The sequence below is a fragment of the Platalea leucorodia genome, assembly GCF_965183815.1.
Source record: "Platalea leucorodia genome assembly, contig: HAP1_HAP1_SCAFFOLD_378, whole genome shotgun sequence".
Classification (NCBI taxonomy): domain Eukaryota; kingdom Metazoa; phylum Chordata; class Aves; order Pelecaniformes; family Threskiornithidae; genus Platalea; species Platalea leucorodia.
This window is the reverse complement of record NW_028121204.1, coordinates 1-13,867: the sequence shown is the minus strand read 5'-3', so window position 1 is coordinate 13,867 and position 13,867 is coordinate 1. Positions and strand designations below refer to the sequence as shown.

General features: G+C 73.8%; 1 protein-coding gene across 1 annotated transcript; it reads left to right on the top strand.

The window, feature by feature from the left end:
* Positions 1 to 264: 264 nt before the first annotated feature.
* LOC309604136 (SH3 and multiple ankyrin repeat domains protein 1-like) lies at positions 265 to 13,568 on the top strand (the record flags this gene model as incomplete). Its single annotated transcript, XM_082339048.1, has 8 exons — positions 265 to 480; positions 2,160 to 2,363; positions 3,623 to 3,694; positions 4,784 to 4,892; positions 6,411 to 6,568; positions 10,446 to 10,613; positions 12,681 to 12,797; positions 13,491 to 13,568. Coding segments are annotated over 8 exons (1,122 nt in total), but the record flags the coding sequence as incomplete, so codon positions are not given.
* Between the last annotated feature and the right edge of the window lie 299 nt (positions 13,569 to 13,867).

Genomic DNA, 13,867 nt, shown 5'->3' with positions numbered 1-13,867 from the left:
GGGGGGGGGCTCTGAGGGGCTGTGGGTGCTGTGGGGGGGTTCAGGGGTGGTCACCCACCCCCCCCCCCCCCAGCCATGTGATGGTGGCAGCAAACCCTCGCGCTGCGCCGTGCGTGCACATGCGTGTGCGAGCGTGTGGGTGCTGGGGGGGGGCTCTGGGTGCTGGGGGGGGGCTGTGGGTGCCCTGGGGGGGGCTGTGGGTGCTGGGGGGGGTTCGGGGGGGTCACCCTCCCCCTCCCCCCCCAGCCGTGTGATGGTGGCAGCATGCCGCGCACGCCGGCCTCCAGCGAGGAGGAGGAGGGTCGGGGCTCCGAGTACCCCGAGGGCGACTCGGACTCGGGGAGCTCCCGCGAGGGCCCCCCCGGCGGCAACCCCGGCCCCCCCCGCGCCCGGGGCCCCCCCCGGCCCCCCCCCGCCCCCGACGACGCCCACTTCAGCAGGATGGTCTTCCGCATCGGCATCCCCGACCTGCACCAGACGGTCAGCGGGGGCCCGGCATGCGGGGGGGCCCCGAAATCCGGGGGGGGGGCCCGAAATCCAGGGGGGGGTCCCCGAAATCCGGGGGGGGTCCCTGAAATGGGGGGGGGTCCCTGAAAGTGTGTGGGGGGCCTGCAATTGGGGGGGTCCCCGAAATCCGGGGGGGGGCCCTGAAATAGGGGGGGGGTCCCTGAAAGGGGGGGGGGGGGTCCCAAAATCCGGGGGGGTGTCCCAAAATCCGGGGGGGGGTCCCTGAAAGTGGGGGGGGGGCCTGCAATCGGGGGGGGTCCCCAAAATCCAGGGGGGGTCCCCGAAACTGGGGGGGTCCCCAAAATCCGGGGGGGGTCCCTGAAAACGGGGGGGGGTCCCTGAAAACGGGGGGGGGTTCTGGAATTGGGGGGGTCCCCAAAAATAGAGGGGGGTCCCCAAAAATATAGAGGGGGTCCCAAAAAATATGGGGGGGTCCCCCAAAAATATGGGAGGTTCTGGAATTGGGGGGGTCCCTAATGTCTTGGGGGGGTCCCCCAAAATAGGGGGGGTCCCCAAAAGTATGGGGGGGGCCCCAAGGGCAGGGCGTGTCCCCCCAAAATGGGGGGGGGTCCCCTAAATGTAGGGGAGGACCCCAAAACGAGGGGGGGGTCACCCCAGGGTGGTGGGGGGTGGGGGGGTCCCCATCTTGGGGTGCCTGAGCCCAGGGGTGCAGGGGGTCCCTGTTCTGGGGATCCCTGACCCCGGGGGTGCTGGGGGGGTCCCCATTATGGGGGTCCCTGACCCCAGTGGCGATGGGGGGGTCCCGATCCTGGGGTCCCTGACCTCGGGGGCTGGGGGGGGTCCCCATGGTGGGGGGGGGTCCCCTTTATGGGGGTCCCTGACCCCGGGGGCTGTGGGGGTCCCCATGGTGGGGGGGGTCCCCTTTATGGGGGTCCCTGACCCCGGGGGCTGTGGGGGTCCCCATTATGGGGGTCCCCTTTATGGGGGTCCCTGACCCCGGGGGCTGTGGGGGTCCCCACGGTGGGGGGGGCCCCCTTTATGGGGGTCCCTGACCCCGGGGGCTGTGGGGGTCCCCACGGTGGGGGGGGTCCCCTTTATGGGGGTCCCTGGCGGCGGGGGCTGTGGGGGTCCCCATGGTGGGGGGGGTCCCCTTTATGGGGGTCCCTGACCCCGGGGGCTGTGGGGGTCCCCATGGTGGGAGGGGTCCCCTTTATGGGGGTCCCTGGCCCCGGGGGCTGTGGGGGTCCCCATGGTGGGGGCTCCCCTTTATGGGGGTCCCTGACCCCGGGGGCTGTGGGGGTCCCCATTATGGGGGTCCCCTTTATGGGGGTCCCTGACCCCGGGGGCTGTGGGGGTCCCCATTATGGGGGTCCCCTTTATGGGGGTCCCTGACCCCGGGGGCTGTGGGGGTCCCCACGGTGGGGGCACCCCTTTATGGGGGTCCCTGACTGCGGGGGCTGTGGGGGTCCCCACGGTGGGGGCTCCCCTTTATGGGGGTCCCTGACTGCGGGGGCTGTGGGGGTCCCCACGGTGGGGGCTCCCCTTTATGGGGGTCCCTGACCCCGGGGGCTGTGGGGGGCCCGCGGTGGGGGCTCCCCTTTATGGGGGTCCCTGGCGGCGGGGGCTGTGGGGGGCCCGCGGCGGGGGCTCCCCGCGGCGGGGCCCCCCCTGACGGCCCGGTGCCCCCCCAGAAGTGCCTGCGCTTCGACCCGGGGGCGGCGGTGTGGGCGGCCAAGCAGCAGCTGCTCTGCGCCCTGACCGAGGGGCTCCACGACGGCCTCAACTACGGCCTCTTCCAGCCCGCCGCCGCCGGCCGCGACGCCAAGTTCCTGGACGAGGAGCGGCCCCTGCGCGACTACCCCCAGAGCTTCGACCAGGGCGTGCCCTACCTCGAGGTGGGCGGGGCCTGGGGTGGGCGGGGCCAGGGTGGGCGGGGCCAAGGGTGGGTGGGGCCTGGGTGGGTGGGGGACCCCCCCAAGGGAACACCACCCCCCCCTTGTGGGTTGCCCCATCTAAGAGGTTTGACCAGGGCGTGGCCTACGTCGAGGTGGGCGTGGCCTCTGGGTGGGCGTGGCCTCTGGGTGGGTGGGGCCTGGGTGGGTGGGGCCAGGGTGGGGGGTACCCCCCCAAGGGAACACCCCCCCCCCCCTTGTGGGTTGCCCCACCAAACAGGTTTGAAAAGGGCGTGGCCTACCTCGAGGTGGGCGTGGCCTCGGGTGGGCGTGGCCTCGGGGTGGGTGGGGCCTGGGTGGGTGGGGCCTGGGTGGGGGGTACCCCCCCAAAGGGAACACCCCCCCCCCCCGTGGGTTGCCCCACCCAAGAGGTTTGAAAAGGGCGTGGCCTACGTCGAGGTGGGCGTGGCCTCTGGGTGGGCGTGGCCTCTGGGTGGGTGGGGCCTGGGTGGGTGGGGCCAGGGTGGGGGGTACCCCCCCAAGGGAACACCCCCCCCCCTTGTGGGTTGCCCCACCAAACAGGTTTGAAAAGGGCGTGGCCTACCTCGAGGTGGGCGTGGCCTCGGGTGGGCGTGGCCTCGGGGTGGGCGGGGCCTGGGTGGGTGGGGCCAGGGTGGGGGGTACCCCCCCAAAGGGAACACCCCCCCCCCCGTGGGTTGCCCCACCCAAGAGGTTTGAAAAGGGCGTGGCCTACCTCGAGGTGGGCGTGGCCTCGGGTGGGCGGTGCCAAGGGTGGGTGTGGTCTGGGTGGGGACACCCCTCCCCCAAGGGAACACCCCCCCCATGGGTTGCCCCACTAAAGAGTTTCAAGTAGGGCGTGGCCTACCTCGAGGTGGGCGTGGCCTCGGGGTGGGCAGGGCCAAGGGTGGGTGTGGCCTGGGTGGGTGTGGCCTGGGCGGGGGACCCCCCCAAGGGAACGCCCCCCCCCCGTGGGTTGCCCCACCTGAGCTTTGACCAGGGCGTGGCCTACCTCGGGGTGGGCGGGGCATAGGGGGTGGGCGGGGTCTGAGCGGGCGGGGCAAGGGGCGGGGCTTCCCTTGGGGCGGGCCTAAAGGGGGCGGGGCCTGTGGGTTCCAGCTTGGGTTGAATGGGGGCGTGGTCCTGGTGGGGAAGGGGCGTGTCCCCGGCCCGAGGGGGCGTGTCCCCGGCCCGAGGGGGCGTGTCCCTGCCGGGGGCGTGTCCGCGCTGACCCCGCCCCCCAGTTCCGCTACAAGACGCGGGTGTACAAGCAGACCAACCTGGACGAGAAGCAGCTGGCCAAGCTCCACACCAAGGTGGGGCCGCCCGGCCACGCCCCCTTGCTCCCCGCCACGCCCCCTTGCTCCAGGCCACGCCCCCTTGCTCCCGGCCACGCCCCTTTGCTCCCCGCCACGCCCCCTTGCTCCCGGCCGCGCATCCCCACGCGTCCCCGCGTCCCCCCGCGTCCCCACCTCCCCTCACAGCGTCCCCACCCCCGTGTCCCCGCGTCCCCTCGCCCCACGCGTCCCTGCATCCCCGCGTCCCCACATCCCCAAGTCCCCGCGTCCCCTCACAGCGTCCCCACGTCCCCGCATTCCCTCTCCCCACGCGTCCCCACGTCCCCGTGTCCCCATGTCCCCGTGTCCCCGTGTCCCCTCGCCCCACACATCCCTGTGTCCCCTCGCCCCACGCGTCCCCGTGTCCCCATGTCCCCACATCCCTTCAGGGCGTCCCCGCGTCCCCTCACCCCCCGCGTCCCCGCGTCCCCTCATGGCGTCCCCGTGTCCCCATGTCCCCCCACGTCCCCTTGCCCCCCGTGTCCCCTCGCCCCCCACGTCCCCTCACGGCGTCCCCGCGTCCCCATGTCCCCCCGCGTCCCCTCACCCCTCGCGTCCCCTCACAGCATCCCCGCGTCCCCGTGTCCCCCCGTGTCCCCTTGCCCCCCGTGTCCCCGTGTCCCCCTGCGTCCCCTCACGGCGTCCCCGCGTCCCCATGTCCCCCCGTGTCCCCTTGCCCCCCGCGTCCCCTCACGGCGTCCCCGCGTCCCCGCGTCCCCATGTCCCCCCGTGTCCCCGTGTCCCCCCACCCCCCGCGTCCCCTCACGGCGTCCCCGCGTCCCCATGTCCCCCCGTGTCCCCGCGTCCCCTCACGGCGTCCCCATGTCCCCCCGTGTCCCCCCGCCCCCCGCGTCCCCTCACGGCGTCCCCGCGTCCCCATGTCCCCCCGTGTCCCCGTGTCCCCCCGCGTCCCCTCACGGCGTCCCCGCGTCCCCATGTCCCCCTGTGTCCCCTTGCCCCCCGTGTCCCCCCGCCCCCCGCGTCCCCTCACGGCGTCCCCATGTCCCCCCGTGTCCCCCCGCCCCCCGCGTCCCCTCACGGCGTCCCCGCGTCCCCGCGTCCCCGCAGACGGGGCTGCGGAAGTTCCTGGACTACGTGCAGCACGGCTCGGCCGAGAAGGTGGCCCGGCTGCTGGACCGCGGCCTGGACCCCAACTACCACGACTCCGACTCGGGGGGTGAGCCCCCCCTTGGGGACCCCCCCTTGGGGGCCCCCTGACCCCTGGGACCCCCCCGACCCCTGGGACCCCCCCCCGACCTTGGGGACCCCCCCCCCTTGGGGGCCCCCTGACCCCTGGGACCCCCCCCGACCCCTGGGACCCCCCCCGACCTTGGGGACCCCCCCCCCCCTTGGGGACCCCCCGACCCCTGGGACCCCCCCCCGACCTTGGGGACCCCCCCCCCCTTGGGGACCCCCTGACCCCTGGGAGCCCCCCAACCCCTGGGACCCCCCCCCGACCTTGGGGACCCCCGACCTCTGGGACCCCCCCAACCCCTGGGACCCCCCCATCCTTGGGGACCCCCCGACGCCTGGGCCCCCCCCATCCTTGGGGACCCCCCCCCCACCTTGAGGACTCCCGACCCCTGGGACCCCCCCAACCCCTGGGACCCCCCCATCCTTGGGGACACCCCCGACCTTGGGGACCCCCTGCCTTGAGGACCCCCGACCCCTGGGGGGACCCCCCCGACCCCTGGGACCCCCCATCCTTGGGGACCCCCCCCACCTTGGGGACCCCCGGACCCCTGGGACCCCCCCGACCTTGGGGACCCCCCCACCTTGGGGACCCCCGGACCCCTGGGCCCCCCCCCATCCTTGGGGACACCCCCCACCTTGGGGACCCCTGGACCCCTGGGCCCCCCCCCCATCCTTGGGGACACCCCCGACCTTGGGGACCCCCTGACCCCTGGGGGGACCCCCCCAACCCCTGGGCCCCCCCCCATCCTTGGGGACACCCCCGACCTTGGGGACCCCCGTGTTCCTGGTGTCACACCCCGGGGTGCCCCCGGGGACCCCCCCATTCCCGGGGACCCCCCCATGTCCCCAGCGTCACCCCCTGACCCCCCCCAGCTCCCCAACCCCTGATGTCCCCCATCACCCCCCCCACGTCCCCATGTCCCCCCATGTCCCCGTGTCCCCCTGTGCCCCCCTGTGCCCCCCCATGTCCCCATGTCCCCATGTCCCCCCATGTCCCCGTGTCCCCATAGCCCCCCACACCCCCCCATGTCCCCCTGTCCCCCCAATGTCCCCATGCCCCCCCCCGTGTCCCCACCCCCCATGTCCCCATGTCCCCCCATGCCCCCCCATGTCCCCCTGTCCCCCCGTGTCCTCACACCCCCCCATGTCCCCACGTCCCCCCACGTCCCCACACTCCCCTGTCCCCATGTCCCCATGTCCCCACACCCCCCCCACGTCCCCACACCCCCCCATGTCCCCATGTCCCCCCACATCCCCATATCCCCCCACACCCCCCCATGTCCCCATGTCCCCACGTCCCCATATCCCCCCACATCCCCATGCCCCCCCCGTGTCCCCACCCCCCCATGTCCCCATGTCCCCCCACGCCCCCCCACGTCCCCCCACGTCCCCACGTCCCCATGTCCCCCCACATCCCCATATCCCCCCCCGGTCCCCCCCATGCCCCCCCGCCCCCCCCGCCCCCCCGTGCCCCCCGCCCCGGTGACAGGGTCCCCCCCAGAGACCCCGCTGACGCTGGCGGCGCAGCGCGAGGGCCCGGGGGAGGTGGAGATCATCCGGCTGCTCTGCCTGGGGGGGGCCCACCTCGACTTCCGCGCCCGCGACGGGGCCACCGCCCTGCACCGCGCCGTCTGCACCCGCCGCTACCCCGCCCTGCTGGTAGGCACCCGCGGGGCACCCACGGGGGGTGGGGGGCGCCCACGGGGGCACCCACGGGGGCTGGGGGGCACCCAGGGGGGCTGGGGGGCACCCACGGGGGGCGTGGGGGGCACCCACGGGGGCTGGGGGGCGCCCACGTGGGGCGTGGGGGGCACCCACGGGGGGCATGGGGGGCGTGGGGGGCACCCACGGGGGCATGGGGGGCACCCACGGGGGGCATGGGTGGGCTGGGGCACCCATGAGCGTGCGTGGGCACCCACGGGGGGCATGGGGGGCGTGGGGGGCACCCACGGGGGCATGGGGGGCGTGGGGGGCACCCGCGGGGGCTGGGGGGCACCCACGGGGGCCAAGGGGGGCGTGGGGGGCACCCACGGGGGCATGGGGGGCGTGGGGGGCACCCACGGGGGCATAGGGGGCATGGGAACCCATGGGTGAGCCTCCACGGGGGCCAAGGGGAGCATGGGGGGCACCCACGGGGGCCATGGGGGGCATGGGCACCCATGGGTGACCATCCACGGGGGGCATGGGGAGCACCCACGGGGGGCCAAGGGGGGCATGGGCACCCATGGGTGAGCACCCATGGGGTCATGGGAGGCACCCACGGTGCCGGGGGGCCATGGGGGGCACCCATGGGGGCCATGGGGGGCATGGGCACCCATGGGTGAGCATCCACGGGGGCCAAGGGGGGCATGGGGGGCACCCACGGGGGCCATGGGGGGCACCCACGAGGGGCCAAGGGCCATGGGGGGCACCCACAGAGGCCATGGGGGGCACCCACGGGGGGCATGGGTGGGCTGGGGCACCCATGAGCGTGCGTGGGCACCCATGGGTGGGCGCAGGCTCACACCGGCACCCACGGGCGTGCATGGACTCGCAGTGGCACCTATGGGTGTGCATGGGCACCCGCGAGTGTGCCTGGGCGTGCGCGTGCTCCCATGGGCACCCACGGGCGTGCACGGGCGCGTGTGGGCACCCACAGGCCTGCCGCGCGTGCACGGGTGCTGCGCGGGCCCCTGCAGCGTGCAACGGGTGCAATGGGTGCTGTGCACAGCCCTGCAGCGTGCAACAGGTGCAATGGGTGCATGGGTGCTGTGCACGGCCCTGCAGCGTGCAATGGGTGCATGGGTGCTGTGCACAGCCCTGCAGCGTGCAACGGGTGCAACGGGTGCAATGGGTGCTGTGCACGGCCCTGCAGCGTGCAATGGGTGCATGGGTGCTGTGCACAGCCCTGCAGCGTGCAACGGGTGCAATGGGTGCATGGGTGCTGTGCACAGCCCTGCAGCGTGCAACGGGTGCAATGGGTGCATGGGTGCCGTGCACAGCCCTGCAGCGTGCAACGGGTGCAACGGGTGCAATGGGTGCTGTGCACGGCCCTGCAGCGTGCAACGGGTGGAATGGGTGCTGTGCGTGGTCCTGCAGCGTGCAACGGGTGCAATGGGTGCATGGGTGCTGTGCACGGCCCTGCAGCGTGCAACGGGTGCAATGGGTGCTGTGCACAGCCCTGCAGCGTGCAACGGGTGCAATGGGTGCATGGGTGCTGTGCACAGCCCTGCAGCGTGCAACGGGTGCGACAGGTGCTGTGCACGGCCCTGCAGCGTGCAACGGGTGCAATGGGTGCAAGGGTGCTGTGCGTGGTCCTGCAGCGTGCAACGGGTGGAATGGGTGCTGTGCACAGCCCTGCAGCGTGCAACGGGTGCAACGGGTGCTGTGCACAGCCCTGCAGCGTGCAACGGGTGCAATGGGTGCATGGGTGCTGTGCGTGGTCCTGCAGCGTGCAATGGGTGCAACAGGTGCATGGGTGCTGTGCACAGCCCTGCAGCGTGCAACGGGTGGAATGGGTGCTGTGCACGGCCCTGCAGCGTGCAACGGGTGCAATGGGTGCATGGGTGCTGTGCGTGGTCCTGCAGCGTGCAATGGGTGCTGCGCGGGCCCCTGCAGTGTGCGCGGGTGCAATGGGTGTGTGGGTGCTGTGTGTGCATGGATGCAATGGGTGCCGTGCGTGCTGCTGCAGCATGCAAAGGTGCACGGGTGCAATGGGTGCCTGGGTGCAAGGGGTGCCTGGGTGCAAGGGTGCATGGGTGCTGCGCATGCTCCTGCAGCATGCCCGGGTGCTGCGCATGCCTGGGTGCAGCGGGGGCTGTGGGTGCGATGGGTGCTGTGCATGCAGCGGGTGCATGGGTGCCCCTGCAGTGTGCACGGGCGCAAGGGGTGCGTGGGTGCAATGTGCACCCCTGCAGCGTGCCCGGGTGCTGCGCGTGCCCAGGTGCGATGGGTGCAACGGGTGCTGTGCATGCAGCGGGTGCATGGGTGCCCCTGCAGTGTGCACGGGCGCAAGGGGTGCGTGGGTGCAATGTGCACCCCTGCAGCGTGCCCGGGTGCTGCGTGTGCCCAGGTGCGATGGGTGCAACGGGTGCTGTGCATGCAGCGGGTGCATGGGTGCCCCTGCAGCGTGCACGGGCGCAAGGGGTGCACGGGTGCCTGGGTGCTGCGCATGCTCCTGCAGGGTGCATGGGTGCTGTGATGGGTGCGTGGGTGCCGTGGGTGCCGCTGCAGCGTGGCTGGGCGCTAGCGGGTGCACGGGTGCTGTGCGTGCCTGGGTCTGATGGGCGCATGGGTGCAATGGGTGCGCGGTGCTGTGGGTGCGGTGGGTTCCCGGGTGGGTGCCGTGGGTGCCTGGGTGGGTGCTGTGGGTGCCATGGGTGCCATGGGTGGGTGGGTGCCATGGGTGGGTGCTGTGCGTGCCGTGGGTGGGTGCCATGGGTGGGTGCCGTGGGTGGATGCCATGGGTGGGTGCCGTGGGTGCCATGGGTGCCATGGGTGGGTGCTGTGCGTGCCGTGGGTGGGTGCTGTGGGTGGGTTCCCTGGGTGCCGTGGGTGCCGTGGGTGGATGCTGTGGGTGCCATGGGTGCCATGGGTGGGTGGGTGCCATGGGTGGGTGCCGTGGGTGGATGCCATGGGTGGGTGCCGTGGGTGCCATGGGTGCCATGGGTGGGTGCTGTGCGTGCCATGGGTGGGTGCCGTGGGTGGATGCTGTGGGTGCCATGGGTGCCATGGGTGGGTGCCGTGGGTGGGTGCTGTGGGCGGTGCAGGTGGGTGGGTGCCATGGGTGGGTGCTGTGGGTGCCGTGGGTGGGTGCTATGGGTGGGTGCCATGGGCGGTGGGGGCAGTGGGTGCCGTGGGTGCCATGGGTGCCATGGGTGGGTGCTGTGGGTGGTGGGTGGGGGCAGTGGGTGCCGTGGGTGCCATGGGTGCCATGGGTGGGTGCCGTGGGTGGTGGGTGGGGGTGGTGGGTGCCATGGGTGCCATGGGTGGGTTCCGTGGGTGCCATGGGTGGGGTGGGTGCCATGGGTGGGTGCCATGGGTGGGTGGGTGCGGTGGGCGGGTGCTGGGGGCAGTGGGTGCTCTGGGTGCCATGGGTGGGTGCCATGGGCAAGGGGGTTCCGTGGGTGCCATGGGTGGGTGCGGTGGGCGGGTGCGGTGGGTGGGTGCTGTGGGTGGGTGCCATGGGTGGGTGCCCTGGATGGGTTCCCTGGGTGGGTGCCCTGGGTGGGTGCGGTGGGTGGGTGCCATGGGTGGGGGCGGTGGGTGGGTGCCCTGGGTGGGTTCTGTGGGTGCCATGGGTGGGGGCGGTGGGTGGGTGCCCTGGGTGGGTTCTGTGGGTGCTGTGGGTGGGTGCGGTGGGTGGGTGCCATGGGTGGGGGCGGTGGGTGGGTGCCCTGGGTGGGTTCTGTGGGTGCTGTGGGTGGGTGCCATGGGTGGGTTCCCTGGGTGGGTGCCCTGGGTGGGTGCGGTGGGTGGGTGCGGTGGGCGCGGGGGCGGTGGGTGCCGTGGGTGGGGGCGGTGGGTGGGGGCGGTGGGTGCAGGCCGGTGCCCGCAGGCGCTGCTGGACCTGGGGGGCTCCCCCAACTACAAGGACCGGCGGGGGCTGACGCCGCTCTACCACACGGCCATGGTGGGGGGGGACCCGCGCTGCTGCGAGCTCCTGCTCTTCAACCGCGCCCACATCGGCACCGTCGACGAGAACGGCTGGCAGGAGATCCACCAGGTCGCCCCCGGCCCCGGCCCTGGCCCCCGGCCCCGGGCCCCTGGCCCCTGGCCCCCGGCCCCGGCCCCTGGCCCATGGACCCTGGCCCTGGCCCCTGGCCCCCGGCCCCGGCTCCGGCCCCTGGCCCCCAGCCCACGGCCCCCGGCCCCATGGACCCTGGCCCCATGGCCCCATGGCCCCTTGTCCCTGTGTCCCCGTGGCCCCGTGGCTCCCTGGCCCCGGGGCCCCCTGGCCCCTCTCCCCATGGCCCCATGGTCCCATGACCCCTTGTCCCTGTGGCCCCATGGCCCCATGGCCCCTGGCCCCATCTCCCCCCTGGCCCCACGGCCCCATGGCCCCATGGCCCCTGGCCCTGTGGCCCCCTGGCCCCCTGGCCCCATTGCCCCCCTCCCCCTGTCCCCCATGGCCCCATGGCCCCTGGCCCCCTCTCACCCCCTGGCCCCTGGCCCCATCTCCCCCCTGGCCCCAATCTCCCCCATAGCCCCTGGCCCCATTGCCCCCCTCCCCTGGCCCCACGGCCCCACGGCCCCACGGCCCCCGGCCCCAACCATGTCACTGTCCCCTGTCCCCATGTCTCCGTGTCCCCTGGCCCCTGTCCCCAGCTGTGTCCCTGTCCCCGGGTGTCACCGTCCCCATGTCCCTGTCCCCATCACCAGGTGTGTCCTCGTCCCCATGTCCCCATCCCCATGTCCCCATCCCCATGTCCCCCTGCCCCCATGTCCCATATCCCTGTCCCCATCCCCAGGTGTGTCCTCGTCCCCATGTCCCCCTGCCCCCATGTCCCACGTCCCACTGTCCCCGTCCCCAGGCGTGTCCCCATGTCCCATGTCCCATGTCCCCCTGTCCCCCTGTCCCATGTCCCCCTGTCCCCGTCCCCAGGCGTGTCCCCCTGTCCCATGTCCCATGTCCCCCTGTCCCATGTCCCCACGTCCCCTGTCCCCATCCCCAGGTGTGTCCTCGTCCCCATGTCCCCATCTCCATGTCCCCGTCCCCATGTCCCATGTCCCATGTCCCTGTCCCCGTCCCCAGGCGTGTCCCCTGTCCCATGTCCCATGTCCCCCTGTCCCACGTCGCCACGTCCCCCTGTCCCCGTCCCCAGGCGTGTCCCCCTGTCCCATGTCCCCCTGTCCCCCTGTCCCACGTCCCCCTGTCCCCGTCCCCAGGCGTGTCCCCATGTCCCATGTCCCCCTGTCCCCCTGTCCCACGTCCCCCTGTCCCCGTCCCCAGGCGTGTCCCCATGTCCCATGTCCCCATGTCCCCCTGTCCCTGTCCCCAGGCGTGTCCCCATGTCCCATGTCCCCCTGTCCCCCTGTCCCACGTCCCCTGTCCCTGTCCCCAGGCGTGTCCCCATGTCCCATGTCCCCCTGTCCCATGTCCCCACATCCCCCTGTCCCGTTCCCAGGCATGTCCCCCTGTCCCATGTCCCCACGTCCCCCTGTCCCCGTCCCCAGGCGTGTCCCCTGTCCCATGTCCCCACGTCCCCCTGTCCCCGTCCCCAGGCGTGTCCCCTGTCCCATGTCCCCCTGTCCCATGTCCCCCTGTCCCCGTCCCCAGGCGTGTCCCCTGTCCCACGTCCCCATGTCCCCCTGTCCCCGTCCCCAGGCGTGTCCCCCTGTCCCATGTCCCCCTGTCCCCCTGTCCCACGTCCCCCCTGTCCCCGTCCCCAGGCGTGTCCCCATGTCCCATGTCCCCCTGTCCCCCTGTCCCACGTCCCCCTGTCCCCGTCCCCAGGCGTGTCCCCATGTCCCATGTCCCCATGTCCCCCTGTCCCACGTCCCCAGGCGTGTCCCCATGTCCCCATGTCCCCTGTCCCACGTCCCCCTGTCCCCGTCCCCAGGCGTGTCCCCCTGTCCCATGTCCCCATGTCCCCCTGTCCCATGTCCCCATGGTCCCCATGTCCCATGTCCCCCTGTCCCACGTCCCCCTGTCCCCGTCCCCAGGCGTGTCCCCATGTCCCACGTCCCCATGTCCCCCTGTCCCCGTCCCCAGGCGTGTCCCCCTGTCCCATGTCCCCCTGTCCATGTCCCCCTGTCCCACGTCCCCATGTCCCCCTGTCCCCGTCCCCAGGCCTGCCTGCACGGGCACTCGCAGCACCTGGAGCATCTCCTCTTCTACGGGGCGGAGGCGGCGGCGCAGAACGCGTCGGGGAACACGGCGCTGCACATCTGCGCCCTCTACAACAAGGTGGGGACATGGGGGGGACGGGGGGGGGACGGGGGGGGGGACAGGGGGGACATGGGGGGACATGGGGGGGACATGGGGGGAACACGGCGCTGCACATCTGCGCCCTCTATAACAAGGTGGGGGGGACAGGGGGACATGGGGGGGACGGGGGGGACATGGGGGGGACATGGGGGACGGGGGGACATGGGGGGGACATGGGGACATGGGGGGGGACAGGGGGACAGGGGACATGGGGACATGGGGACACTGGGACAGGGACAGGGGGACGGGGACAGGGACAGGGGGACGGGGACAGGGGACAGGGGATGGGGACAGGGGGACGGGGACAGGGGGGATGGGGACGGGGACAGGGGGATGGGGACAGGGACAGGGGGACGGGGACAGGGGGATGGGGACAGGGGACAGGGGGATGGGGAGGGGGACATGGCGTACGGATGTGGGCCATGGGAAGTGGGGCCGGGGCCACGGGGGCCACGGGGACGCGGGGCCAGGGGCCAGAGGTGGGCGGTGGGGCCATGGGGGGGCCAGGGGGGGCCATGGGGGGGGCCGGGGGCCCGGCGGGTGGCACGGGGGGGCCATGGGGGGCCGGGGGGCCGGCGGGTGGCACGGGGGGGCCATGGGGGGGCCATGGGGGGGCCGGGGGGGGCCAGGGGGGGCCGGGGGCCCGGCGGGTGGCACGGGCGCTGTCCCCAGGAGAGCTGCGCCCGCGTCCTGCTGTACCGGGGGGCCAACAAGGAGGTGAAGAACAACAGCGGGCAGACGGCCTTCCAGGTGGGGGGGGGGGCGGGGGGGCGGGGGGGGGCGGGGGGGGGGATGGGGGGGGGACGGGGGGGACAGGGGACGGGGGGCGGGGGGGGGACAGGGGGGGACAGGGGGGGGGATGGGGGGGGACAGGGGGGACAGGGGACGGGGGGCGGGGGGGGGACGGGGGGGGGGACGGGGGGGGGATGGTGGGGGATGGGGGGGACAGGGGGGACAGGGGACGGGGGGGCGGGGGGGGGACGGGGGGGGGACGGGGGGGGGATGGTGGGGGGATGGGGGGGGACAGGGGGGACAGGGGACGGGGGGCG